Here is a 14,225-nt window from a genome sequence, read left to right on the forward strand (position 1 = left end):
AATTTAATGTTAATAAATGCCATGTTATGGAATGTGGAATAGGAGACCATAGACCCCCACACAACCTATAAATTATGTGAGAAATCTTTAAAGATTTCTGATAAAGAAAGAGATCTAGGGGTGGTTCTAGATAGAAAACTATCACCTGAGGACCACATAAAGAACGTTGTGCGAGGAGCTTATGCCACGCTTTCTAACTTCAGAATTGCTTTTTAATACATGGATGGCGAAATACTAAAGAAATTGTTCACGACTTTTGTTAGGCCAAAGCTAGAATATGCAGCGGTTGTGTGGTGCCCATATCTTAAGAATCACATCAATAAACCGGAAAAGGTGCAAAGACATGCTACTAAGTGGCTCCCAGAACTGAAGGGCAAGAGCTACGAGGAGAGGTTAGAGGCATAAAGTATGCCAAAAGTAGAAGACAGAAGAAAAAGAGGTGATATGATCACTACGTACAAAATAATAACAGTAATAAAAAACAGTAATCAATAGGGAAGATTTCCTGAGACCTGGAACTTCAAGAACAAGAGGTCATAGAGTTAAACTAGCTAAACACAGATGCCGAAGAAATATAAGGAAATTCACTTTTGCAAACAGAGTGGTAGACAGTTGGAACAAGTTAAGTGAGAAGGTGGTGGAGGCCAAGACCGTCAGTAGTTTCAAAGCGTTATATGACAAAGAGTGCTGGGAAGACGGGACACCACGAGCGTAGCTCTGATCCTGTAACAACACTTAGGTAATTACACAAACACAAAAGGTCAGGTAATTGAGAAGTTGTTGTAGCCACTCGTTGAGCCTCAGTTACATAGCACTGAGAGCATATATACCTTAAATATTTAACATCCATGCAGACATACACACAAACAGCAAAGGTCAGGAGATTCAAATTGCCAGACACACTTTTTGGATAATGCAGTATTACTTTTGCTTAAATTAGGCCAATATTATGGTCCTGTTTTGCAAAAAAAAAAAAATGGCTTTGGCAATAAAGAAGGCATAAAATGCTTTAGAAAAAAGATGGCATAAAATTATCAAATAAAGAGGACAAATTATTGAGGCAATTAAAAAGACATTCAATTATCACGGGAAATAAAGAAGGCATAAAGTCTTGTAGAAGTAAAGATTAAGAAATTTAGGGGGCCGCTTCCTCTCCCCATCCTCCACTTTCTATGATGAAACTAAATTTTGGGGTTTGTCACTGACAGCAAACTTTAGGAGAGTGAAAGTGAAATCTTCGTGGCTTGATATTAATATGACATCTTTTTCTATTCCAAGGTGACTGTTGGCTCTTGGCTGCTGTGGCAAACTTGACGCTGAATAAGCGTCTGTTTTATCAGATTGTGCCTAGTGATCAAGGATTTGGAGACAACTATGCTGGTATTTTCCACTTCAGGTAAGAATCTCTTGCTGTTAAAAGCATAGAGTATTAAAATGTGCAAGAAAGGGATAGTCAGAATCATGAAAGTACTGCTGCAGTTGTGTTTCGGTACCTTCCCCCCCCCCCCCTCCCCCCAAAACTTTTCTGGGCAAGCCCCGTCAGCTTCCTGAAGCTATTATCACTGACTAAATGCCATCAGTTGTAGAGTTCTTTTTGCCTACCGGAGGACCACGAGGCAGAACCTGGTCCCCCTTAGAGAGGCAAAGGGAGCAATGGCCTACGATCACTTTACATTTAAAGGTTATCATCTTTGCCATCACCAGGAAAGCTTCCAGAAAGATAGTTGAATCAAAACAAACCACTGCCTGGTTTAAGGGGGTGCATCATTCACTTTGTCCGAAGGCAGTGGCTTAACACCTCAACCTTCGAGCCACTGGTTGTTTCAGGTGGCTTGTGGGTTGTTGTGGTTTCTCTGGTTCCCTGTTCCAGAGCTAGTGTTTCCCTGGTTGTCCGCAGTGTCATTACAGCTAGCCAGCCTGCGGTCTACCCTAGGAGAAAGGAAATGTGCCTAACCATTTCTGTCCCACCTGGGATTCAAACCCAGAATTCTCAATTTTGCATCAAAAACAAACCCAACTGTACTACTGGGACCCTCTAAATCTGTTTTAGATCTGTTTCTGATATAAACAGCTAAAATACTGTAATGCACTTGCTGAACTACTTTTTGATAATTAAAGGGTAAATTTCTTATGTTTACAGATTTTGGCAATATGGACGCTGGGTAGATGTGGTGATTGACGATCGTCTTCCCACATTCTATGGCCGTCTTGTCTTCATGCACTCAGAAGAAAAGAATGAATTTTGGTCTGCTCTTGTTGAGAAGGCTTATGCTAAGTATGTTCACTAAACCATTACAGTTCAGTATTCTACAAATAATCCCATTACCTGTAGGGCCTGATGATGATGACAATTAAAAGATCTAAATATAAAAATACTGTGTTTGCCTTACTGTGCCTACTGGAAGAATAAGATTATTTTCTTGCATCTCCAGTTTGTATTTTTAGCTTCCACCTTTTCCACCCCATTACTTTTTACCCCCAACGGGGAGTCTGTCTGTCCACCTCATCTATTCCTCTCAGTTTCTTATATGTTTAATATCTCCTCTGATAACTCTCTTTTGTAATATTGTTATATTGAGTTCCATTAACTTGCCTTAATAGCTCAACTCCCTGAACTGTGCACCAATCACATTCTAGAACTGGCCTGACATTGGCTGCATAAAGTGTTATGTTTAGGTTTTTAATGGCTATCAATGTGTGTATTAATTTTGTATATCCTGCTTATGTTATTAAGTTTGTGTACCTCCAGCATTGTAACTAGTGTGATACCTTACCTTGAGGTTACCTTGAGGTGCTTCCGGGGCTTAGTGTCCCCGCGGCCCGGTCGTCGACCAGGCCTCCTGGTTGCCGGACTGATCAACCAGGCTGTTAGGTGCGGCTGCTCGCAGCCTGACATATGAGTCACAGCCTGGTTGATCAGGTATCCTTTGGAGGTGCTTATCCAGTTCTCTCTTGAACACTGTGAGGGGTCGGCCAGTTATGCCCCTTATGTGTAGTGTAGTGTGATGGTCACAGTAAAGTCCTTCTCCTTGTCTCATTTCTCTAATTGTCATCTTACATTGTACTGCCCTTGGGGCATTCTTTCACTATGCCAAAACTTAATTTCTTGTCATTTACTTGTATATAACTTTAGTGGGTCACTTTTGGTCCCAATCTTCTACCTGGTGCATGTTCTGTAATATCCTACAACCAAACCCTCTTCAATTTTTACCCTCCTTATTTTGAATACTCTGCAAGCACTGTCATTTAAGATCTTATCATCTTGAATAGGCCATTTGTGTAGATCAGAAACAGTAGGGGCCAAGGTCCAAACCCTCTGAGACTTTCTAATGGGATATTTCCTCTCACTGGGACCCACTTTATTCTGTCAGCTAAGTACTTCCCCACCATTGTCCAACACTCTCCCCACCTTTGTCCAACACTCTCCCCACCTTTGTCCAACACTCTCCCCACCTTTGTCCCAGCACTCTCTCCACCTTTGTCCCAGCACTCTCTCCACCTTTGTCCAGCACTCTCCCCACCTTTGTCCAACACTCTCTCCACCTTTGTCCAGCACTCTCTCCACCTTTGTCCAGCACTCTCTCCACCTTTGTTCAGCACTCTCCCCACCTTTGTCCAGCACTCTCCCTACCTTTGTCCAGCACTCTCCCTACCTTTGTCCAGCACTCTCCCTACCTTTGTCCAGCACTCTCTCTACCTTTGTCCAGCACTCTCCCCACCTTTGTCCAGCACTCTCCCCACCTTTGTCCAGCACTCTCCCCACCTTTGTCCAGCACTCTCCCTACCTTTGTCCAGCACTCTCCCTACCTTTGTCCAGCACTCTCCCTACCTTTGTCCAGCACTCTTCCCACCTTTGTCCAGCACTCTCCCCACCTTTGTCCAGCACTCTCCCTACCTATGCCCAGCACTCTCCCTACCTATGCCCAGCACTCTCCCTACCTATGCCCAGCACACACTCAGTTATCCAAGCCTGCTTTTCCCTCTAATATACTAGGCTTTGATGGATGACCGGATCAGAGGCACTTTTGGCAGCCAAGGAGGGCACAGGTCATACAGCCTTTTCTCTCTTGTCTGAAGACAGTGAGAGACAGTGTCTTCATGACAGTGTCTTCATGACAGTGTCTTCATGACAGTGTCTTTGCGACACTGTCATAACAGGTTCTAATAGTTCATTGGGCATAACTTGCTTCCTATACATTCATTTTGGTTCTTTTAAAAAAATTGATTCTGTCAAAATGTTCTATAATTACCTTCATGAATATTTTTCTAGTATTTTGCAGGATATGTACAAAAGGTATGTTGCAGGTTGTGCAAAATCTCTTGGATTTATATAACTAAATTGAATACAATTTCCAATATTTATGCTAGATTCAAACTGCTTAATTTGTATCTTGCTTCTTAATCCGTATGCATTAGAAAAAAAGGGCATTACAGTATCTTTTAAATTACTCTGTTTAAGAAAGCTCTCTAGTTACTGTATTTCCAATGTATTTTGAAGCTCACGGCCAAGGCTACAGTTGAATCAAAAAGCAGGCTTTCAGTGTATAATAGATGAAAGGCTCCATGTTGATCAGGACACTGTTGCTCTCATAGCTATTGCCTAAGGTCATGCCGGTCTTAAGATCAGGATTATGTACAGTCAGATGAAGTTGACATTCCACACCAGCACAACTAGACTCTTTCCAACACCACTGTCTGGTCATGATGCAAACAAAAATTTGCCTACAGTTGGCAACATTACCTCTATGCCGAATGTAAAAAAAAAAAGTATGGCACTATTTAACAAAACAAATACAGTGTGTAATACAAAAATTTCACATTATGCAAAAATAAAATAAAATAAAAATATACAATAACATAAATATAACTATATTTACTGGGCTGGGTCAAGCTTTTCTGCAGTACTGTACGTGCCCTTGTACCAGTATGAGTCGATAGGGATGTTTGGAAAGGTGCGTGCCAGAGCAGGGTGACGTTGTGCATTGGCAAGATGCAGAACATCGCCCAGTCCTGCCTGACACTATCCTGTCCAATAGTACCAGGAAGACTCTTGGCTTAGAGAGCATCAGTCAACTGTTCAGAAATGAGCTTTTGATATTCAGTCAAGGCTTGAGTTGTTTGAACTTGAGAGTTTTTCTTCTAAGGTTGCATGGCTCATATGAGGCTCTGAAGGGAGGGACTACCTGTGAGGCCATGGAGGACTTCACTGGAGGAGTTTCTGAAATTTACGACCTCACCAAGGCACCTCCAAACCTCTTCAACATCATGCTAAAGGCCTACCAGCGTGGATCATTAATGGGATGCTCTCTGGAAGTAGGTTCATTATTATTACATTTAGTAAAGTAGAAACTGGTGTGCTGGAGAGATATTGATGGTAAGAATTTTGCATTAGAGATCCTACTTATAGAATATTCACTTGAGATAGTTCATTTATTAATGAGATTGAATTTATATGAAGAAGATAGGGAATAACAAGATTTCATAACATTATGATTACCTAGGGAACTTTTGTATTTATATTTTTAATTCGGGGAGAGAGTTTAGAATTTTATAACAGTTTTGCTTATTACAACTGTCTAGTTAAAATCTTAAACATAAAACAGATTTGTGTTAGTCTGAATGTGTGACTGTGTGAATATAGCCTTGCCCTTGGTTTTGGAGACCTCACCAAGCACTGGCTTTGTAGTTTTGCAATCAAGGGGCTGTGCTGGTGCGCCAGCCAACAGGTGATTATGTTAGTATATCATAAGATTCGAAACTCCCATGCATACAAGGTGGCACACATTTGCTTTCTGCTTGATACCTGCTTGATCCTTCAGCAACCATCCCTCATCCTGAGAAAACATCCCGAGTCCCTCACTTTCCTTCCAAGGGCTTAGTAACATGGCCTAGGTTACTAAGGCCTACGAAATATTCCTAAGAATGTTTTAAGGCTTACGGTTTTAAGGCATTCCTAAGGCTTTAGGAATGTGTAGGGGCAGCTATACTGTGACTCACTGAAATTTTAACAGCAGCAACTGAGTGATTACCATTATATATTTCAGGCAAAATGTGTGCTATGTCCCATTATAAGAATTAGGATTTTATATATATATTAGTATGAATAAATACATGGTATGCATATACTTTTACTGTACACGTGTATATCTGTATATATGTAGATTTTCAAAGTTATACATAATGAACACCATCTTTGACACATAGATACAACTTATTAGAGCGAAAAAATAAATAAAGTGAGAAACATTTAAAATAAATAAACAGTTATTCCCATGTGGCAACTCACCTAACTTTTACCAAAAAATCACATTCTCCAGGACACTACAGTTAAACTACAAGAGGTAGAAACTTTTTATTTGGATTTTTGTACTTCCTGGGTGCTAATTAACAATGCCAATAGAAAAAATACTGTTTTTGGATCAATTTATTTTCAGCGCACCATGGGAATGTAATTTAAATAAGTGCGCAGTGCAGGGGTTAAAAGGAATAGATAAAAGAAATGCAAAAAAGACTTTATATTTTCTCTTAGTGGTCTTCTGAATTGTATCCAGCCAAGATTCATGTATTTTAATTACTCATTACAGTACTGTACTGTCATTTTTTTCAGCCCGACCCAAATGAAGTGGAAGCCCGCTGTGACACTGGCCTCATTCGTGGCCATGCCTACTCTGTCACCAGGATCAAGTATTGTGAGATCAACACACCCAGAGTGTCTGGCAAGATTCCACTCATTCGAATTCGTAATCCTTGGGGAAATGAAGCCGAGTGGCAAGGAGCGTGGAGTGACCAAAGTCCCGAGTGGCGGTATATTCCACCAGAGGAAAAGGAAGAGATAGGTCTGACTTTTGAACACGACGGAGAGTTCTGGATGTCATTTAAGGTCAGCGTTCTCTACAGCGTTGTTAATAATTGCTTAAATAAATGTTTGCCAGTGTTTTTAATGTTTCATTTTTGTTGTTGTTTAGATGCAGCTTCTGGATGGTCGAACTATAATGCCATACTGTCTCCATATTTCCCATCATTCAGTCAAGGTGTTTTACTTTGCATCCTTTTTTATAAAAATGTGTAGTCTTTACTTGTAAAGACTTCACTTTATCTGGCCCCTGGTACTTATTAACTAAAATGCTCTTTTTTAATTTTTATAGGACTTCTTATCAAACTTCACTATGTTGGAATTGACCAACTTGAACCCTGACTCCTTGGATGACGAGGACATAACAGGATCCGTTCAACACAAGTGGGAAATGAGTGTGTTTGAAGGAGCTTGGATTCGTGGATCCACAGCCGGTGGCTGTAGAAACTTCTTGGGTAAGAAATTACTGTATTGGGAAAACTAAGAAAACACAGGCTAACTGATTGACAAGTCTGCTGTACATTAAATTATGGATTATAATGTCCAATTTAAAATGTCATACTTTTATTAAATACTAGCTGTACCCGGCCACGCGTTGCTGTGGCTAAGCAATGCATGTGCGTTGCTGAGCCACAGCAACCCTCCCCTGTCCCCCTGTACTCCCCTCATTTCCCCCTCCCCCCCCATCCCCTCGTTTCTCCCAACAATTCCCCACACCCCCCATCCCCTAGTTCTCCCCACCATTTCCCCCCCCTCCCCGTTTCCTTTCTGAATGCTATCAGAAACATTGAAATGGAATCGTAACATATTTTGTATGTATACTGTGTGTTGCTCTTACGTGCAACAGAATGCGCTGTTTTTGAAAAAAAAAAATGCTTTTACCTGTCACAGGTGTGGCATCTCTACGTATACTGTTCTTACGAAATGAACGGTATGGTAAACAACATTGCTCAATTCCAATGCAGTGTCACACAAAATAATTAAATCAAAATGAAAATAATCGAAATCTATGAAAATTCAAATTATCAATGCAGTTGGAAACATTGAAATGTAATTATAACATATTTAGTATAGAGTGTGTTGCTATTATGTGCAACAGATGGCGCTGCTTTTTTAAAACAAAATGTTTTCACCTGTCACAGGTGTGGCATCTATATAGTAGGTATATAAAAACACGAGCGTATTCGAATAGAACGTTGTCAAAATTTCACGGCAATCGGTGAAGAACTTTCGGAGATTAGCGATTTTGAACAAACGAACATTTACATTTTCATTTATATAGATGTTTTAATGCTATATTGTCATTTAATATTAGGGTAAAAAATCATTCAATTTGAAGTTGGTCGTCTTGTGCATTAACGATGAGTTGTGATGACCAGATGTCTAATCAGAGTACAATATTACTGTACTACATTACAAATTTTCAATATGAAGTTAATTGTGATAAATGACACTGTATACTTGAATCCGGCTTTCTCAGCTTTATTCACCTAGGTTCCTTACATGATATCTGAAATAACACAAATCGAAGGTATCAGGAGGGAATTACAAGTCATCATAATAATAAACGCTACCACATGAACAAATGAATCTAATCTAATTGAATAAGATATTTAGAAATATCACACAATATTTTATTTCTCTGCATTTTGTTTTGAACAGATACATTCTGGCACAACCCTCAGTACAGAATCACGCTGACAGAAGTGGACGACGACGACGACGACAACAAGTGTACTGTAATTGTAGCGCTCATGCAGAAGAACCGCCGCTCACAGAGGAAGCTGGGCCTCGAGTGCCTAACTATTGGCTTTGCCATCTATCATGTAAGCAATCAAACTTTCCACTTATTCCTTGAAATATCTTTAACTAATTTTCAAAGGCCTAAAACACACTAAAGCACCTTCAACAAAATAGTCAGGTAATAATGTGCTATAGCCATGTGAGAAGTGGTATGACTTGTCATAAACAGATAAGTACACATAATCCAGCTACCACTGTTTACAAAAGAAATTTTTTTGCAGCTCTACAGCAAAACACAAACATTTTAATTTGTTAAAGTCAGTTTGCTTAATTAGCTTCAATATATGGAAGACAAGGTAACAGTGAGCCATGACTACTAAACTATAGTCTGCATGCATTCTCTTCCTTCCTCCCTCTCTCCCTTTCAGTGTGTTTTCAGTATCTTTCTCTTTATCGCCCTTTTCTGTCACCAAGTCCATGAAGTTTATGTAAAACCATCAAAGATGAATTTGACCTCTTCTCTTTTCTCCATCTGCTTCTGACTGTTGTTGAATATTGCAAGTAATATAGAGAGCAGTGGAGCTTTAGATGATCAGGGCTCGGTCTTAAAACATGCTTTTCTCCTCAGCTACGAGATCCAGATAATGTACCACGTCCTTTGGATCTCAACTTCTTCAAGTACAGTGCATCAGTGGCACGTTCTCCATCCTTCATCAACATGCGTGAGGTGTCATGCCGCTTTAAGCTTCCCCCTGGCACGTACTGCATCGTCCCATCAACATTTGAACCAAATGAGGAAGGAGAGTTCATCCTCAGAGTGTTCTCTGAGAAATCTAATGAGATGGAGTAAGTCACTTGCACATATTTTAAAATTAAGCAAAATTTCCAGTAAATAGTCATGTGATGTTACATTTAAATCTAGCATGGATGCATTTTTACAGTATGAGGTGCTGTCATGCCAGGGAAGGCAGAAGTTCTCTGTTTATAACATAATAATAATATATCATTGTGTTGGGACAGGGAGCCAGTGTATATATACATGTTAGGCGTATGTTGAGGTCACCCCAAAGTTAAATTACTGACCCTCTCCAGAATGCAACCTCACAACAAGCTGACTAACTCCTGGATACTTATGTATTGTTAGGTGAAAGGAAACACCCAATCATTTCTATCCTGTCTGGGATTCAAACCCAGAATTCTCAATTGATATGGGAATGAACCCGACTGTATTACTAGTTTGTGTTTTTAACGCTGTTGATTTGTGCTATAAAGCTGATAATTGGTGTCATAACAAAAATCCTTTTATTAGTACAGTGCATCCTCACTTTAACAAACCCCATTCCAACAAATTCCTGGATGGGCCAAACAAATTGAGTTCGGTACTAAATGTTCAGTGGAACACACAAATGTTCGGAAGTAAGTGGGGTCATTGGTGAGGGTTCGTGTCAGGGGGCAAGTGGTGTCAGTAGTTAGGGGGTTTAGTGTTGGGGGGGGGGGGGCAGGTGGTGAAAGTTGTCCTCATTCAAGGCATCCACCGAGACCAAACAGGTGGCCCACAGGTAGTGGCAAAGAGCCACCACCGGACAAAACAATTGATGCACCCCCTGGTGCATCAAGCATCGGTTACCAAAGGACCCCTCCAGAAGCCCAGCGACTCATTTTTCACCAGTGAAGGAGAAGGCTGCAAATGAGCAAACTGTCCACCAGAGCCAAAAGAACACAATCCTTTCCTCCAGAAAAGAGCCTGAAGCTCCCCAGCCCAACAGCCAGAAGCAAGGACTAACAAAATCACAACTAAGAAAATATATTGCAGCTGAAGGAGTAACTTGAGGTGGAGAGGAAACCAAAACCCAGCTAAGAGACCAGGATGTCTCAAGAGGAGCATGATCAAGACAGATGAGAAAACACACAAGATAACTTGTGGAACAGCGCAGTGGACAAGTTGACACTGTATGCAACCAGCAGCTCCTCTGCTAAAACAACGAGAAGAGGCGACAGTATAAGGCATGAGATGCCGATTGAGAAATGACCAAGGCAAAGTGGAGTGGACAACCCAGACCAAAACTGAAGACAAACAGCAAAGAGACAAATATAGGCAAAATGAGTGCCAGGCAACCTAATACAGTGGAACCTCAAATAACGAATTTGGGAAAACACCCAAATCCAGACATAGGGCCAGAAGCACTGGAAACTAAGATTGTGCCCAGCACCAAGAAGCCAAAAGGCTCACCCTCTGAGCACAACTCCAAACTGGATTGAACCCAGAGCAACAACTGAACTTGGGGAACAAAGTAAATGCACCTCCACCTCAACCTACATCCACCATGAAAGCCTCGTGATAGGAAAAGAGAGAGCCATGGAGGAGGGAAGGCACCAGTTCCATGCAGACACAAAGAGGTTCACCTCAGGGTGACTGAATGCCTCATAGAGCTAAGAGAAAACATGATATCAATGGTGCACTCTGTGGAAATGGGATGGAATCACGCTAACCCATCCACGAGAATATGGGACACTCCCTGCACGTGAACCGTGTGGAGAACCAAACCCCGGGTATCCAGAAGCTGAGCTACTTGAAGCGTCTGGCTTCGCAGGGCAATGGACTGTGTATAAAACATGCAGAGGTTTGGAGTGAGGGGAGGAGAGGGAGGCAACTGAGGGTGAATGCCCTGAAACCCTAGTGGGACTAGAAGGCTCAACTGCCTCTGCTGCCAGTGTGGATGGGACTAGAAGGCTCAACTGCCTCTGATGCCAACATAGATGGAACCATCCCATGAGAAGGCTGAGCTACATGCCGAGCTAAACCCTGGCCCGAAGCCCTCGGATGCCTCAGAGCCAGAACTAATGGATGAAGGGGGAGGGGGAAGATTAGAAGGAAGGGTGACCCACACTCATGGAGAAAGGAAGAGGAGGCATGAGCTTATTCAGGTGGAGGTCACCAACATCTCCAGTCCTGGGTCCCTAAATACCATAGAGGCTAAGTCCAGGATGATGAATATGCCATGCACACCTAACCCAAGAAAACCTAGCTCGCAAAGTGGCAGCTACCTTAAAAGCTTCCAAACTCAAAGCTGAATCAGTGAGAATAGACACACAGTGAGAACAACTCTTACAGGACTCGGTGTCATAGGTGTCACCGACCCAGCACTCATCATAGCACAGGCAGAAAGAATGATTATAAGGTAGCAAAGACGATGAACACCCTTCAAGCTCACATATGGCAAGTGCTGGCTCGATGGGCCAATCCATAAGGAACCATGCCAGAGACCTGCAAAGGGATTACCAAGGCCTGAAGGTAGCACTTTCTTCCCAAGCAGAAATCCCAGGCTTTGGGGCTGCTCGCAAAAAGAAGCCACCAAGTGCAGCCAAATCAGGCATGTTACGAATGGCAACTGCAGTCCACTGTATGAACGAGCACATGAACCCCAGTACACCCAAACATAACAAAAAGAATGCTTCCAGCCAAGGGCCCTAACAGAGGAATCAAAGGTTTGTGAACAGCCCAAAGTGAGGCTCTCTGCCACAGTGACCTGGCCTCTCGGGGGGCAAACTCCATAACACAGGAGAGAAGATAACTCTTGACTGTTCAAGGGCAGTACTAGCAGGCACCCAGGGAAGAGAGCCAAGAGTGCATGCATCCCAAAGCACAACAAAAACAAAGCCCACATAATAAGCCAGAGAGAAAACATGCACATCAATCCAAGATTAAGGTAAAGGAAAGTCAACACAAGCAAATGGCCCCCTGCAAGACCAACAAAATCCAAGGATGGCTGGCACTTAGCTTGAAGCTGTGGGGCATGTTCATGACTGGCAGACCAGAGCACTACTGGTAGAACAATCCACCAAAATATTAGCAACAGAACTGACTGGTCAGGGAAGCCAGCTGCAAGCTGGTCCGGGCCACCTGGTGGAGGTGTTCGGTGCAAATGAGTTTCAAGCCAGCTTGAGTGCATCCCTTGTTCTGAGTGAATCATTTGCACAGGACTTTGGCAGTTTCAAGGCTTCATTTTCTGGGAACCCTCAAGTTGTCTGTAAAGCTTTGCTGACTTTCTGGATCCTTTTTCCCTTTTCCCCCTATGGGATGATGAACTGTCACTCGCTCCCTGCGCCTCATAGAGGTGCAGGGAGGGAGCAACATTAGGCCAAGATACATTAGATGAGCAAGTGACATTAGGCCAAACAGAACTTCCACATGTGATGTGATTTTTAGTAGGGAGTACTTTTGGCAAGATAGCTTCAGAGATCCAGCTGGGTGGGGATAGCTTCAGTGATCCAGCTGGGTGGGGATAGCTTCAGTGATCCAGCTGGGTGGGGATAGCTTCAGTGATCCAGCTGGGTGGGGATAGCTTCAGTGATCCAGCTGGGTGGGGATAGCTTCAGTGATCCAGCTGGGTGGGGATAGCTTCAGTGATCCAGCTGGGTGGGGATAGCTTCAGTGATCCAGCTGGGTGGGGATAGCTTCAGTGATCCAGCTGGGTGGGGATAGCTTCAGTGATCCAGCTGGGTGGGGATAGCTTCAGTGATCCAGCTGGGTGGGGATAGCTTCAGTGATCCAGCTGGGTGGGGATAGCTTCAGTGATCCAGCTGGGTGGGGATAGCTTCAGTGATCCAGGAAAGGCATTACTGCATATATTTTCTTTTGTATGATACCTTCAAAGTTTCTGGCACAAGTTCACTTCGGTCAGCGAGAACTAGTTATAAGCTTAAATAACCCTCTACAAAAAATTATTTGTTAATTTTTTAATAAAACCAAAACTGAAACTTAATATCATATATAGATAATGTAACGTTGGAGTGTAATTTCAAAACAAAAGATTTATTTATTTATTTATTTAATTATTTATATACAAGAAGGTACATTGAGTATTACATTCTTGTAAAGCCACTAACAAGCATTGCATTTCGGGCAGGTCCTTAATCTAACTAATAAAAGTATTAACATGTACATTGCAGCAGAATTTGAGTTCAGCATAATAATTATAGTATAAATTGATATGGCATTGATTATACTGAAGTTGCAAGCCTTAAGTACTAAAATTAGGTGAGTGGGCAGCACACGATACAGCGTGAGTTTGGAGCATCAGGTAGACTATGAGGATGAAATTAGGGACTTTTTAGTTTTACTTTTGAATAAAGCAGAGGTTGGGGAATTTTTTAATTCATTAGGGAGCAAGTTCCATAAACTGTGTACTTTTATTTGCATGGAATGTTTGCACAGATTTATTCTCACTTTTGGAATATCAAAGAGATATTTATTTCTGGTGTGGTGTTCACGGGTTCTATTACATCTATCAAGGACAATCAGATGGGTAGAGGGAAATTTGTTTTCGTAGATCTGTTAGGAATGGGTCATCCTTTCCCCTTAGTCCCATAATATATCTCTGCTGATTATTTACATGAAATATTAATGAACAAATCCACAAGGGACGTGATGAGGGTTCGAACCTACGTCCGAGAGGATTCCAGATGCACCTTAACCCCCTAACTGCGTTGCCTCCAAATGTGACACCCCCGCAGTGCGCAGGAAATAAATTCTCTGGAAAAAATTCTTTTTTCTTTTTAAGTGTCAAAAACCCTTCCCTGAGTATGGGTATGTAAAAAAAAGTTCGAAATTGTACTTACTTTGGGTGCT

The 14,225-nt window shown here is 41.9% G+C and overlaps 1 protein-coding gene across 5 annotated transcripts in view; it reads left to right on the top strand.

Moving 5' to 3' along the window:
• Window positions 1-14,225, top strand: part of LOC123749573 (calpain-A) — a 267,048-nt gene that overhangs the window by 211,232 nt on the left and 41,591 nt on the right. For all 5 annotated transcript variants that reach the window (XM_069303392.1, XM_069303393.1, XM_069303394.1 and 2 more), the window contains 7 exons: window positions 1,279-1,396; window positions 2,141-2,275; window positions 5,145-5,313; window positions 6,608-6,880; window positions 7,146-7,308; window positions 8,516-8,679; window positions 9,225-9,442. In XM_069303392.1, coding sequence (XP_069159493.1) covers window positions 1,279-1,396; window positions 2,141-2,275; window positions 5,145-5,313; window positions 6,608-6,880; window positions 7,146-7,308; window positions 8,516-8,679; window positions 9,225-9,442 — 1,240 coding nt within the window. The remainder of the gene's footprint in view (window positions 1-1,278; window positions 1,397-2,140; window positions 2,276-5,144; window positions 5,314-6,607; window positions 6,881-7,145; window positions 7,309-8,515; window positions 8,680-9,224; window positions 9,443-14,225) is intronic.

Source organism: Procambarus clarkii, chromosome 50 (genome assembly GCF_040958095.1).
Source record: "Procambarus clarkii isolate CNS0578487 chromosome 50, FALCON_Pclarkii_2.0, whole genome shotgun sequence".
Lineage (NCBI taxonomy): Eukaryota > Metazoa > Arthropoda > Malacostraca > Decapoda > Cambaridae > Procambarus > Procambarus clarkii.